The 14,888-nt window shown below is 47.6% G+C and overlaps 2 protein-coding genes across 3 annotated transcripts in view; one reads left to right on the forward strand and one right to left on the reverse strand.

The window, feature by feature from the left end:
- Positions 1-7,576, reverse strand: part of SDHA (succinate dehydrogenase complex flavoprotein subunit A) — a 26,132-nt gene extending 18,556 nt beyond the window's left edge. The window contains exons 1-3 of one of the 2 annotated variants that reach the window (XM_039842877.1): positions 7,450-7,576; positions 2,144-2,230; positions 951-1,112 (exon numbers count right to left, since the gene is read on the reverse strand). In XM_039842877.1, the coding sequence (XP_039698811.1) occupies positions 951-1,112; positions 2,144-2,230; positions 7,450-7,512 (312 nt within the window). In that variant the 5' untranslated portion in view covers positions 7,513-7,576. Of the gene's footprint in view, positions 1-950; positions 1,113-2,143; positions 2,234-7,449 lie in introns of both variants that reach the window. The other variant, XM_039842876.1, reaches the window with a different exon arrangement.
- On the forward strand, positions 7,561-13,802 carry CCDC127 (coiled-coil domain containing 127). The gene is made up of 3 exons (XM_039842878.1): positions 7,561-7,678; positions 9,038-9,168; positions 12,483-13,802. Exons 2-3 carry the CDS (start codon positions 9,048-9,050, stop codon positions 13,142-13,144), a joined length of 783 nt encoding a protein of 260 aa, XP_039698812.1. The 5' UTR covers positions 7,561-7,678; positions 9,038-9,047; the 3' UTR covers positions 13,145-13,802.
- The last annotated feature ends 1,086 nt before the right edge of the window (positions 13,803-14,888 follow it).

The following is a 14,888-nucleotide window of genomic DNA, read 5'->3' on the forward strand; positions in this document are numbered from 1 at the left end:
CGTGCACAAATGCTGTCCCTTCACCGCTACCATTGAGAACCAGGGCCACAAACGCCCAGTCTCCTTGGCGTCCCCACAAGGACCTTCAGATGCTCCCAGGCCCCCACCCATTTGATCCTTCCAGTGAAACCTCTTTTCTCAAGAACCAACATTCAGGTTAAGCCATCTTTCCCTTATTCTTTTGATTTTATTAATACTGCACTATCTGAACACTGTGTTATTTTGCAATGTTACTTAAAATTACCTGTTTGTGTTTTTCCTTTAAGACAATGATGTCTCTACAAATAGATTTTATCTATTCAGTTTACAAAGCAGCTTTAGAGCAAAGCATCTGGATAGCTAAGTGCCTCAAGAATGCTGCTGGACACTGAATTCAGGCTCTCCCAGATTGGGGTGGCTTTATGGTCCTGGAAAGTCACCATGCACTGTTGTCTCTATGAGGAAATGTGTTCCAGGTGCCAGAAAAGACAGGCAAATACAGCTCTGGAATACTGCCTGCGTGCCAGCTGGCACACCCACAGTATGCCCAGAGTGGAAGAACAAACTGTGAAAGCACGGAATCACCCCGCACCTTACTCTGTCCCTCTCCCTACATTCAGGGCCACTGGTTTTCTGTCCTGCACATCCATGCCATCATCAGAACTCCTCACCAACCCACTCAATGAGGCTCGTCCCGAGGATGTGGCAGCAACCACGAGACTCAGGGCAGACGAGAACAGTCCACAGCAAGCTCACTGCAGATGGTGAGTGCCATGGAGACAATGGGACCACTTGGGGGGTGGGAGGGTGGTCAGGAAGGACCCTGGTGGGACTGGGGGCAGCGGGGATGAGGCCCCTAAGGGGAGTGAGCCCAGGGGGTGCAAAGAGCAGGGTGGCAGGAGGTCGCTCAGGCAGAGGCCGGCTGCACTGCATGCAGCAGGCACCAGAAGCACTAAGAGCCCCGCTTGTACCTGGGCTGCCACGGTGTGGGACCTGGTGGGGAAGAGCTTTGTGACACAGGCCGTGTTGAACCCTGCCTCCGAAAGGCCAAATGCAGCTCGCAAGCCTGCGCCTCCGGCGCCCACCACCACGGCATCAAATTCATGATCCACTACTGGGTACTGTGTGGAAATCTGGAAAAGAAAAGCCACCCGTCAATCACCCATTCGGCTATGCCAGACATTGAGACTGTGGTCACTGTGAGAGAGCGTAAAGAAAATGAAACAAACCAAAGAGTGATCCACGCCCAGCAGGCGGCCCCCTGGGCAGGGCGGAGCAGCCACAACTCTGCGGCCCCCAGTGATGGGGGGGCACGTCCCCGCGCCGAGAGGGGCAACGAGACATGGGGACGGCCAGAGCCAGCTTTCTTGTGCAGCTAGGAAACATCATTAGATGAGATACAGAAAACTCAAAGCTACTCCCGAAAGTAACTGGGGACGCAAAGGGAAGCAACGCCGCAAACGCAGCACGGTCCTTAGGCGGCTCTTCCAGTTAGCGCGTTTCTCCTCTGCTTTCGTCTGCACGCGCACAGCGGCTCACGCGAAGCCGAGCTTCGAATACAGTGTAGGTCACGCTCCCCTCCTGTGACCTACTAGCACCACGAAAATGGTAAAATGCCATTTTCATTTAGATAAGCACATCCCAGCTCATCTAGGTGACCACCTAGCATGTGAGCACACAACTCTATTTCAGGCCCATGTTTGTGTTTTCGAGTGAGAAGGTGCCAAATGGTGTTCAGTAACTATTGTAAAATTACGAGAAAAGAGCTTGTAAGAAAACTTCAGTTTCTTCAACAGAGTAGAACGAGCCCACTGAACAACAAAGAGCCTACACTGTCCTATGTGGAGTGGGGATGTCATTTTCCATCACAGTAAATACTGTGTATTTGTCATTCATATTTTATTATTTTGTTGCTTTATTTGATTTAAATTTTCATCTGGCTTATAGATATATAACAAGCAAAAAAGTTAATATCTATGCTTACGTTTATACTATAATTAAGTATTACTACACTAAAAAAATAATCTGAGCAGGCACTGGAATGGGAATTCTTTTCTTCAAGTAAGACCTGTGTACTATATGAGTATGTTAGAAACTGGTATACATCATTATCCCTCTAAGCCAAGAAAACCCTTTATAATGGAACAAAAAGCCACGAACTTACCGAATCTGAAACTTTAGCAGACGACCTCTTATTCCCGTCAACAGTGAAGTGAAAGTCACGACTTCCTGTCTGCAGGGCTGCTGGACGCTGCTGAGACAGAGAAAAGTGTCTTGAAGGGACAGGGAACTTGTAACCAAAACTTCTCCTTCTGTGCTGTTAACCTTTTTATGTACCCAGGTGCTCTCCTTCGCTGAGAACCCTCCCCTGGGAGCCTCTACTTAACCTGAAGGGCAGGCCGAGGGGACTTGGCACTTCAGGAGGAGCCCTTCCAGGTGAAGCTTGTCTCCAAACAGGACACTCACCGACTCAGACAGGAAATGAAAAAGGCAGATTCTCATATTAATTTCCCAACTTATGTTACTTAGTGGATAACGAGAAAGACGTCTACCTTGCGTGTGTAAATGGCTGTTTTGCAAGCAATGAAATATTTTTACTGGACCCATCATAACCCTTTCACACTGGGGCTCTGCCCGTGTGCGAGGCATTATGGTTCACTGGGAAAGGCAAGAAACGTCGAACCGGGAGATCCATGCTCTAGGACAGGCTCCACTGTTCGTGGTGACACTTAGGCACCAGTGCCACCATCCCTTCAATGAACACCAGAGGGTGCCAGGCCCAGAGATGCTGACGGTCCTGCTTCAGCACCCTCCACATGTGCACTGGGCCTCAGCCCAGCCTCTCCTCTGTCCAGGCCACAGCGCCATCCCCGCTGCCTGGACACTCGGCCCTGGCAAACCTCTATAACTTTCCAACTCTCAGCTTAAATGTCCCATAAAACAATGTCTTAGAAATATCATAAAGAAGCGGTCCCGAACCTTTGTGGCACCAGGGACCGGTGCTCCTATGAGAACCTAATGCCTGATGATCTGAGGTGGAGCTGAGGCGGTGATGCTAGCGCTGGGGAGCGGCTGCAAATACAGAAGAAGCCTCTCTAGCTGGCTCGCCCGCCGCTCACCCCTTGCTGTGTGGCCTGGTTCCTGACAGGTCACAGACTGGGGAGAGGGTGTTGAGGACCCCTGTCATAAAGCACAGTTTTAGGAAGTAAGTACATTCAACAATGACATAAGGAAATATGGCTGATGTCTTCAAGCATTCTGCAATATGTAAGATATTTATTCTGTGGGTTAAAAAAATTATTCTGTAGGACAAACAAGTGGGACTCCAGGGAAGAGAATTTAGTGAAATACAAAATGAACTCTACCGGGGCTGCTGTGAACTGAATGGGCTTCCCCATGAGGTGAACAGGCCCAGGCCGGGGCTGGGTGGCTGGACTCTGAGACCGAAAGGGCTACCACAAATACCTCAGCTTACTTTACTAGCTCCAAGTACAAAGCAGTTTCTTGAATTTTTAAATAGATCTGCACTGATAAAAGCAATACTCTTAAATTCTCCAATTCCATTTTTAAGGATATTTATTTTTACTGATATAAGCCAATTTGGTTTTTTCTTTCATAAAATGAATTTAAAGAAACTACAAAGAACAAATATTCCTACGCTTCAGTATCATTTTTTAAATAGTAAAGTCATATTTTAACGAACTAAGTAACTGAATTTTAATACAAGTGTTATTGAAAATTTTACAAAATGCAAGATAAATATAGGTAATAGCACCAATAAGAACAGTACACTCTGTATGACCAAATTAAAATTAAAATAGAACAGTGAGATCCCCTGCGTATTTACTTGTTTCCAGGATGTTCAGGTTGAAAACAGGCGAGCGTACACTCGCACTGGGCTAGCTGCAAGGGGGCAGCTACCATGACGAAGTCTTTAACGAACCATCACACTGTCTCCCCTATAACATACCAACACCGACCTTGACGAGACAGGCAAGAATTTGGAGAGTCCAGTTTTAACCCAATTTCTGTCTTTAGAGAAAACCAATTTTTTGTCACTTATTAATCTACTGTTTCTTGAAGAGAAACCAGAGCAACGTGAAGAATGGGAGAGTCTATCTAAGGTACAACTAAAAGGAAGACTCAGACCTTTTGATAGCACGAAAGTACAGGTGACTGAATTAGGAAGTAAAAGGGAGAACAAAGGGAGGAGAAGGACAGGGTTACTGACATCCTCAACCTGGCAGGTGGGGCGTCCTCGTCTAACTTAATTCGCCTGTGAATCGGGAACTAGAAACTATTAATTTGCAAGCACAATCTACGCAATCGCAACAGGAGGATCTGAAAGCGGCTGCATAACTATGTTGGGAGGACGGAGGATGTGGGAAGTAGGGCGGTTTAAGTGAACTAAGTCTCCACTTACCAGCAAAAGTCGATGTCTAAAATGGATAAAAATGCTCCTGCACACCAGCACCAAGGCCAAACCAGAAACACTTCGGAGCTGATTCCACTGGGTAACAGGTCTGGGGCAGGAGGGGGTCTTATTCCTTTTCATTTACAAGGTCTTCTGTACTCATTGACTTTTTTCCCTTTTTACAACCATGTGTAATTATTTTCATTAAAAATTTAAAGGCTTTTAAAACTGGGATGCTTAAAATGCAGCTCACAAGGTCACGGAGCACGGGCTGCGGGCCGGGGGCCCCACACAGAGCTTTCGCTCGTTCCACCACAGAAGCCTCCTCAACCGCACACAGAAACCGCTTCTGCAGGGTACGTGGGGTCCGGACTCGGCTCTGCCTGGTTGGCTCCGCACCCTGTCCTTTCCCCACTACCTCAGGATCCTTGGGGGAAAAAAACCTCTGGGACTCGGAACAAAGATGACTGTCCAGGTTATCTTTCAAGTGAACCAGTAAATCATTATACACACTACAAAACTACGCGACTGGCATTATAATTATCCCAAGAATCAAAACAAAAGGTTAATACAATGGCCTAAATAATGTAATTCTAGATACACCATTAAAACATATTCAGAACAATACACACAAAGAAATTAACTTACTCTAGAACAATACCTTGTATAGTCATGTTAAAGGATTTGAAAAATCTCATCTGAAGTGAGCAGTTAACCGACAACTATTTAAGGTCCTCAGTTTTACTTTTCCTTTCCAAGAAACTACTTTGGAACAGTTTGCAAATATTTTCAGTGCACTGAGGCAATTGCAAAGGAAGCAAAAGGCAAAATAGGTTGGATAATTTTGTAACTTGAAAGACTTAGAAACACTGTAGAATTGAACAAAACGAAATAAAGAAAAAATTCTCTGTGGCCTTTATTCAAATTATCTTCATCATCTACTCTCCCTGGTCATTTCTCTCAGTTGACATCAAAAATCTATTTTTTTGTTCTGCTAATCTGATGCTTTTGTTTTTGCCAGTCTGAAACTCCAATAAATATACTGCTTGGGGCAAAATTAATTTCCATAGGAAAATCTATCTTCATCAAGATAAAAAGATTTTTTTAAAACCCAAGACCATCTTTTGTAGGCCTAACTTGTTCAATGTTGCTCTCTATCTTGCCAGCATGTTTACAAGCACCTAAACACAGGATAGTGGTGAAGATTCAGATATGATAAAGATAAAGCACTGGCAGCTAATGTCTCAGTCACCCAAGATCACTTAGAATCAAGCCAGTAAGAAAGGTTCACACTGTGACTCGCTGTGCTCAGAACATATTCTCACTTTTAGCTAAAAGCTCAGAGCCAGAATTATTCTACTCCAGCCTGCATAAAGGACGATGTTTTCATAAATTGACAAAGTGTGGGTGGTGGGTGAAGGGAATTCCCAGGCTAGAAGGTCTTAGTTTGCACAAGGAACGCTGGGCACCTGTCTGGTTTGAGGGCAGATACATTAGCCCTTCTCCAATCGCCACCAATTAGCAATCTGTCATCTCACCAAATGAGTAGGAAGCACTTAGTTCCCTGATATTTGGTTCATTAAAAATACCCCACGAACCTGCACTTTACTTCCTGCCCTACCACAGTGTCTTGGAGCCCAAGATAGCGGGGAGGGGGTTGGATCAGTCAGTGGATAAGCATCTTAGCAGGGGTCCCCAACCCCTGGGCCTCAGACTGCTAGCGGGCTAGCGAGCCAAGCTTCATCTGTATTTGCAGCCAGTCCCCAAGGCTAACATCACCACTTAAGCTCCGATTATCAGGCATTAGATTCTCATAGGAGCACCTGTCCCTGTTGCCTAAAAGGTTGGGAACAACAGCATTAAAGTATTTGAAATGCCTCCTGGTGTCAGCTGGATGAGATGGTTGACCAAACCATCTTGCACTTCATAGTTTTTAATACTCACACTTGAAAAATTAAAAAACTGCAGGCATAATTACAGATGTTAATCATTCCTGTCAGTACTGTCCAATGCCTTGGTTCCTACTGGAACTTTTACTTTTTAATTAAATTACTAAGTAGGCATGTGGGTAAGATCATTTAAAAGAACCGAATATCTAAATCCTCTAAATTTGGGGTGTAAAGAAAACCATACAAGATCAATTCTGAAGTATCTCTAAAGAGTACAGTTGACAAATTCAGTGCCAGGGCTTAGGAAAGCATAACCCCTCCTGTCATCCACGACTAAACAGAGTCCGGCACATCTCCCACCCGCCTTGGTCTCTACAAATAACGCAGGAAAACAACTGTCCCCGCGCCCACGCTCAAGTGTGGTTTCGCAGTGTGCAGAAATTGGCTGGTTTTTAAAAGTGTGCACAAAGGCCACCATACGAAACCAAAAATTAAGGGCCTAAACTTCCTTGACAGGTCTCGGTGTGGACCCACAATCTACGCTTTCTTGAAAGGGGGCTCGGTTTTGCAAACACATGCAAGGCAAGCGTAAGCGCGGGTGTTAAACCTCACCCCGCCTTGAGCCGCAAGGACGAAGCCGGGTCGAGATCCGCGGGCTCCAACCCCTCCCTGCCACCCGCCACCGGGGGCCTCGGCCGTCGCATCGCCCCACCGCGGGGCTGCGGAGATCAGAGCAGACAGCCTCGCAGACAGCAGGCAGAGTTCACAACCGGCCGGCGCCTGCGGCCGCGGTCCCGCCTCCGTCTGAGGTCTACGCGCGGATTGGGATTTCGAGTTCCGGAACACCCATAGGCGGCCACCCGTCTGCGTGACCTTGGGCAGACCCGCTTCCTCCCCGCGTTCACGCGCCGAGGCGGAGACCGGGCGACCTTGACCCGAAGAGGGATGCCCGGGAGGCCCGCGGGGTCGTGACCTTCACCGTTTTAAGGCCGGGCCGGCTTCAGCCCCTCAGACGGCGCCCGACCCCTCCCGCGTCCCCGCGGCTCGCCCGCGCTCCAGCCCGCAGGCCCGCACCCACCCGTCCAGATTGGGCGCGGGACCGGGCGTCCGCTCCGCCACGGCCTGCGGGGACCATCTGCTCCCACCCGGCCCGCGGTGCCGACTCACCGCCTTGGTCAGCGCCAGGCGCCTGGCGCGCGGGAGCCGCGACAACGCCCGGACCACCGACATGACCGCCCTCTGCAGCGCCGTCCCGCCAGCCCCCGCGCCGGGCCGCGCCTGCGCACCTCGCCGTGACCCCGGGGGGGGTGGCGCGTGGGGGCACCGCGCCTGCGCACAGAGGACCCGGGGACCGCGGTGCTCGGGCGTCGCCACATCTGGCGCTCCCCGCAAGGGGGTAGGTCGGGGGTCGGCTCGCGCGCGCGGCCAGGGATCCAGGGCCGGGGGTCGGGGGCGGGGAGCCGGGCCACGTTCGGGGACGGGCTGGGATCGGTCCTGTGGAAGCCCCGCGGTTGAGGGGGGCCGACGACCCGGCCGGGGTCCGGGGCAGGGCCCAGGCGTCTTTGCCAGCTGTGCGGGCTTCACCTGCGGACCACGTGGCGTTTGTTTTTCGTGTTTGTGTATAAGATTTCTAAAATGGTTTGTGCAACGCAGTGGCGCGGAAGAGGACAGTGGCGGTCGTCGAAAGTGCAGTGACCATCCTGCTTTTCGCCCGACTTTAGATTATTAAGACCTTTCTAGGGCTCAGTTGTGTGTAACAATTCTGAATTATTTTGAGTAATTTTACAATGGACCGTTCCCATTTTGACATTTATGTTATTTACATGTTGTTGTTGCTGGTAAATAAGGCCGTAAGGAATATGTTTGTGCATAAGGCTTTCTCCTTACTCAGGGTGGCGTCGCTGTTATTAGAATTACGCATCTCAGGCCGCGCGCCCCTGCAGCGGATTTTATCGGGTCCGTACTCTACAGACGTCCTTTGGAAGCTATGCAGTTTAATACTTTCTTATAACTAACTTTTTGTTATGTGGTGATCACCAACCCCTTAGCATTAAATCCTGAGCCAATTTTTTTTTTTTTGGCACGTCTTTCTTGACAGCTAGAATTTTGATTTAGCTGTTAAGTATTTTTCGAAAAAAACCATTATATTTTAAGAAATTGAATAGAATTTCATTTTTCTTATGTTTCGCTTGATTATTGCTCTTGTAAGCTGCCTGTACGATTTGTGGCTGTCACAGAGAAACAAGTAGCCCTCATGACGGTGCTTTGTGAAAATGCGCATCCTCGCGGGCACTGAGTAAGCCCGCCCAGCTCCAGGCGGAAACAGCAGCGGAGCGCAGGAGTTTGTAACCTCAGTGTCAGGAGGGAATGACAACCTTCTCCCCCACCCGCTCTCCCCTCGGCCCTGAACGCTCTTCACCAGTTCCTAAAGCCGACGGTGTCTCGACACCTTATTTTTATATCTTTATGTACAACCATAATTTTAAACCTTTATAGTGAAGAGCTAGTTCTTGTATGTAGGTCCCTGAGACGTGTCTCTCTCCAGGGTGTTGTGAATTGCTTTTATATGCGGTCTTGTTTGCTCCTTTTGATCGGGTAAGGTTCAGTGCTGTGCAGCATATAGGTAGTCTGAACAAAACTTTTTGTAAGAGAAAAAAGGATTCATATGAGCCATGTAGATGATAAAATTGTGACAGATATATTAGATATATTTTATTCCTTTTGTAAAGTTAACGGTTTTATTATTTACTTCAAGGTATATCTTCATGAATAATTTAAATGACCCTCCAAATTGGAATATCCGGCCTAATTCGAGGGCCGATGGGGGTGATGGAAGCAGATGGAATTATGCCCTGTTGGTTCCCATGCTGGGATTGGCTGCTTTTCGTAAGTCACAGTTTTCCTAACAATTGTTATTTTCTGGGGTGATGGTGTGGGGCCCAAAGACCTCGGGCTTTGAGACCTGACAGGTGCAAGTGTATTCCTAGTTTCATCCCAAGTGGCGTATCTTGGGCGAATTACTTAACCCTCTGAGCCTCAGTTTCCCTATCCATAGGAGGTAGCAAATCAGAATTACATCAATGCGTCGTGAGGGTTAATTAAGACAAAATGCGCAGAAGCATTTTGTATGGAATGGGTTTTAATAACTGTCTGTCATCTCGGGTTCCCTCGCTTCCGTCGCCCTCAAAGATCGAGGGGCTAAAACGGGCCTGAAAGGGAACCACTCTGGGCATCTGCATAACGTCTGGGAATTGGTCTTAGGGAGACTCAGTTTGGGGAACCCGCTTGGCCTGGCCAGAGTGCCTCCTGTTTGCATGGGGAAATTACCAGTCACCAGTCGATTGTAACTGTTCCAGCCCTTAGCTTACGTCCCCCACTACATGATAAATTTTCTGAGGTTCAGGAGTTGGTTTACTATTTTGTCATATTCCTTGGCTCTGGGTTGGCACTTAAAAATGTGAGAAACTGAATAACTGAATGGAAGGAAAGCAACCACTGCTCTCCACTTGGAGTGACACTTTTTCCATGCCTAGGTTTCTTGGGTCAACAAGTTTGCGTGGAGGTCGACAAGAGTGGCCTTATCAACCCCGTTTATCCACTTTTACAGTATGCCAGGGGGTCAGTTAACACCCTGGTGTTGCAATATAATTTCTCAACCATGTAATTATACATTTTTTATAAGAATGCAGTTAAAAGGCTTCTCTGATCATATTACCTAACAAGACAACTAAGAAGAAAAAATATTCCTCAACCCTTCTGAGGGACAGAAAGCATCATTTTAAAAGTCCAAAGGCAAGAGCTTCAAAGTAATGGTTATTATGAGAGGCTGTAAAAGCTGGAGATGAGTCTGAAAAACAAAACAAAACAGAAAAGCGAAAGTCACTTCAGGGCTTCTCCCAGCGTCAAATTAATAGCTATGACACTAGTAAGTATAATTTTAAGCCTTTTGAGTCACTCACCAAGTTCATTGCTGTAGCCACAGGCAACAGGTAGCCTTTCCAAGTGTCAAGTAGAGTTTTGGCAAGACGACAGGCTCGTGAGCTTCTAAATGGCATCGCCGGAGGCCTGCATCTGGGTCTGCCAGTCTCACCGACAAGCAGGCTCTACGCACATCACTGAGTCACAGAAACCACTGACTCTGTCAGCCTCCGGGGAGTCAATGTTTAGTTTCTTAGGAAAGTGCCAAAACATTTCCCCAAGTGGCTGTACCATTCTGTGTTCTCGGCGGCAGTGTCTAAGTGACCCAGGGCCAGCCCTTGGTGTGGTCAGGCTGGGTTCCGCTTTGCATTTCTGCGGGTGCGCAGCGGTAGCCGCTGTGGCTCAGTCTGCCTTTCCCTTGTGGCTAATGGTGTTGGCCATTTTTTCGCTTACTCTCCACCGTCAGTGTATATCCTCTTCCATGAAACGTCTCTTCCCGTCCGCTGTTTTCTTATTGGATAGTTTTCTGATGCTGAATTTTGGGTTTTCACTGTATTCTAAATTCTGGTACTGTATTGGAGATCTGGTTTGCAGATATCTTCTCTCTGTAGTTTGTCTGTTCATCCTCTTAATGGAGCCTTTCACAGAGCAAAAGTTTTGATTTTGACAAAGTCCAGTTTATCAACTTTTCCTTCGATGAGTCATACTTTTCCTGCCAAGTCTGAGAACTCTTTGCCCAGCCCCAGATCCTGAAGATAACGATGTTATTTCCTAAAGTTTTAGTTTTACGCTTTACAAAAAAGTCAGTGATCCCTTTGACTTGATTTTTGTGTGAGGCATGAGACTTGGGTTTTATTTTTTCCCTTCCAGTCTGTTTGCCTTTGGTCCCTTTTCTTGCTTTTTTGCACTGGCCAAAACTTCCAGGACTCTGTTGAGTAGCTCCTTATCGTCAAGGAGAAGCATGCGGTCTTCACGAAGCACAGCGGTCGCTATATGTCGGTTTTTCATAGGTGCTTGTTAACAAGGCAGGGAAGTCCCTCGTTCCTGTTTCTCTGGGTCTTTGTCATGAGCTGGGTGTTGGGTTTTGTTTGTCCACTGTTTTTCTGCCTCAGTTGTTATGGTCGTGTGATGTTCTTCCTTAGCCTGCAAATACATTTGGATTACATTGATTGCCTTTTGAATGCCGGTCTTACGTGGTGGGCATAGTCCCCACTTGGTCGTGCTGTTTCATTCTGTTTACATACCGTAGAATTATCTCTGCTGATATTTTGTTGAGGACTTTTATCTCTGCATTCGTAAGGGACACATCGAGAATTTCAGCCTTTCCAGGGTTCTCTTCTCCACACCTATTTGGGCATCTTGTTTTTTTACGCTGGTCATTGTATTTTTCAGTTCTAAAATTTCCATTTTTTTGATCTTCTGTTTCTTTGTTGAAACTTTCTATTTCTTTGCTTAGACTTTCTGTTACAATGACTGCTTTGAACTCTGTCCGATAACACTAACATCTCTGTCACCTCCGCATTGGCATCTACTGATTATCTTTTTTTAAATCAGTTTGAGATGTTCCCAATTCTTGGTTATGAAGAGTGGTTTCGTATTGAAACCTGAGCATTTTGGGTTTTATGTTACGAGAGTGGTTTTTATTCAGACCGTTTTTGGCCAGCTTCTTGGACAGGAGAAGGGCAGCGCTGCTCCTCACTCCCAGGTGGGGGTGGGAGTCCCCGTTTGGCCTCCAGACGTCGACACCATGTCTTGAGGTTGAACTTCTCGCTCCTACTTTTATGTCTCCCTAACATAACATAACCCAACATCCGGGACTTTAGCTGTTTACTAGTGACGATCGGAAAGTAGAACACACTTTGAAATTGACTGAGTTCTGTAGCCTGGCCAACAGCGTCTGAGGCATAGCCATGTTAATTCTTTCAACAAATCACCCATATTAGTTTGCAGACCTCGCCAGTAGTCCTGGGGCGCACTGCAGCCAGCGTAGGTTCCAGGGCAGGAGAAAGCAGTAGGATTTTCTTAGCTGTAGGAGATCAGAGGACCGGAAGGGGCCGTCCCTCCAGTTCTTTGTCACACTGTCTTTTGGGAGCCCTTATCTGATTTAGGACTTTGCATATGTTACATAGTTTCATACAAAATGTTATCTTTCTTGTACCTCTCAAGACTTAAGATTCTATTGAAATGCTGTCCTTAGCTGCTTTATGTTTTCTTTAAAGACGATCGAACGTCAGTTCTGGCTTTTCACTGTGTGTTTTTCTCCCCCAATACGTGCATGTCAGGCTGGATTTGGTCTAGGGAGTCCCAGAAAGAAATAGAGAAAGAGAGAGAAGCATACCGCCAGAGAACAGCAGCTTTCCAGCGGGATCTCGAAGCCAAGTACCATGCCACGATCTCAGAAGGTCGGCGTGCCATGGCTCAGTTGTCGTTGGAACTGGAAAAGGAGCAAAACAGGACGACGAGTTACCGAAAAGCCCTTATCTCTCAGGGTCGCAAGTTGGCAGAAGAGAGGAAGCTTCTGGAGCAGGAGCGGGCTCAGGCCATGCAGGAAAGGGGACAGGTGCAGCCGTTGAGGAGTGCGTACCTGAGCTGCCTGGAGGAGGAGGAGGGCTGGCAGGGCCGAGCGGGGCTCCTGCTGAAGGAGCTGGAAGACGCCCTCTCTGAAAGACAGAGCATCTACTGCAGCCTGCTCCTGCCTCGCAGCAGGCGACTGGAAATAGAGAAGAACCTGCTGGTCCGGGCGTCCACTGACCCGGTGGCTGCTGACCTGGAGGTGGCAGCTGGCTTGACCGACATATTTAAGCACGATACCTACTGTGGTGATGTCTGGAACACCAACAGACGCCAAAATGGGAGGCTCATGTGGCTGTATCTCAAATATTGGGAACTAACTGTCCAACTGAAAAAGTTTAAGAGAGTAGAAAAGGCCATACTAGAAAAATAAGACAGGAACTAAATGAAACTCACTACACTGACTCCAGGTCAGACTGTCGTCGTGGCATTCTGAGTTATCCGATGTTTTCTTTTTCCTTCCAGTGCTTTCTGTGTTGTGGCCACATGTACATGCAGCCACCTGTCAGCAGAGTGGCCTCCCAGCCTGCCACCCTCTGTGCAGGACAGCAGGCCGTGGCTGACAAAGAGGATCCCTCCCCAATCCTCTTCAGCTGTGAAGGAAGCTGTCTTTCAGAAGCCTTTTCTGAAAGCAGTCAGCATTTTATTGAACAGACAGTGTAACCTCACATCTTAGCTCTAGGGTAAAATTGTTTTTAAGAAAGTCAAATACGGTAGTGTTCCTCTTGTAAGAAATTTTATCTGATTTTAATCACTCCCTGAATGAGTTGTTTTTTTCTTTGAATTATTTTCTTCTCTCCCAGAATTACATTTAGAAATTGTCAGATAATGGGTAGAACTGCCTAGCGGTTATAGGAAAGTAGTAACACCAAGGTCTTATATTGTTTTAAAGAGCTCTCCTAAAAAGGGAAAAAAGGGCTTCTCAAATCCAGCCGATACCCCATATGTGTTTAAAGTGTGGCTTGTGTCTGTGTTCGATAAACAGATGTTGTTTATTAGCGATGTCATATAATAAAACCAGTTTAAAAGCAGCAAGTTTTTATGTGTGTAATTCTTTACTCTTTACGAAAGGTTTTTGTGTAGATTATCTCTGTCTTTGCCACACGCTGAAAGGTGAGCAGGTACTCAGGACCCCGTTTCTCACAAAGCCACTATGAACCAGCCTTTACTGTGCTTTGCACATGTCACTCAGGTAGCACCAGCCCTATTACTGCGTTGTAAGTACCTTACTGCTGCTGGGTCCAGGGGCTGAGACTGCCCCTAGGTTTGATGACCCATCGCAGAGCTGTGCTCACAGCTGAGATTGTGTGTGTGGAAGAGACAAAGGGAAAGACACCCAGTGCAAGGTGAGTACCCCAGGCACAGCCCCAGAGTCCCCTCTCAGGGCACTTGATCCCCAGCAATGAACTGTGACACCACACGTGAGAAGTCGCCAACCCAGGGGTGCTCCTTAGAGAGAGCGCCCAGGGTTTCTGTTGAGGGCTGGCCACATAGGCACTCTGCCTGGCATGGCATGTCCCCAGCAAACTCCAGAGCCCCGGAAGGAAAGCAGGCATTCAGTCCAAACTCCACAGGGTTTAGGCACAGCGAGCACTCCTTCTGGATAATGTGGTGGGAACCCTCCCCACACCCAGGTTCCCAGATGCCAGCCAAAGGCCAGCCTTGCGAGCTGCCTTCAGGAGGACAGCTGTTGCTGGCCCATTGTGTGAGCTCTTCTGTGCATCCTTATTTTACAGGTGCAGGAACTTGCATGGAGCTCAGGAGAAGTTTGCCTGCCCCAGGCCACTCCGGTGGCAATGTTGAGCCATCGCAGACATGGCAGTTTGGCTCTGAGCCACCAGTAGATTCCTCACCATCATGTGATAGTACATGGCCTGGCAGAGACTGGATTATGTCCATCTGCTTTCAAATCTTGTTTCCACCCTGGCTGCCTGCTCATCTGTCTATATGGCAATAAGACGAACTACTAAAAATATTATGTTCCAGAAAATTTCAATTTAATTGCAGAGTATGATCACTGAGCTGCTCTGTTGGGTACAGTGTGCACACCGAATCTTAACGGAATTTATGCGGACACGTTTTCGATCTTCAGACCCATGCTAGAGACAAAGAAGCTG

The sequence above is a fragment of the Pteropus medius genome, unplaced genomic scaffold (assembly GCF_902729225.1).
Source record: "Pteropus medius unplaced genomic scaffold, Ma_sr-lr_union100, whole genome shotgun sequence".
Lineage (NCBI taxonomy): Eukaryota > Metazoa > Chordata > Mammalia > Chiroptera > Pteropodidae > Pteropus > Pteropus medius.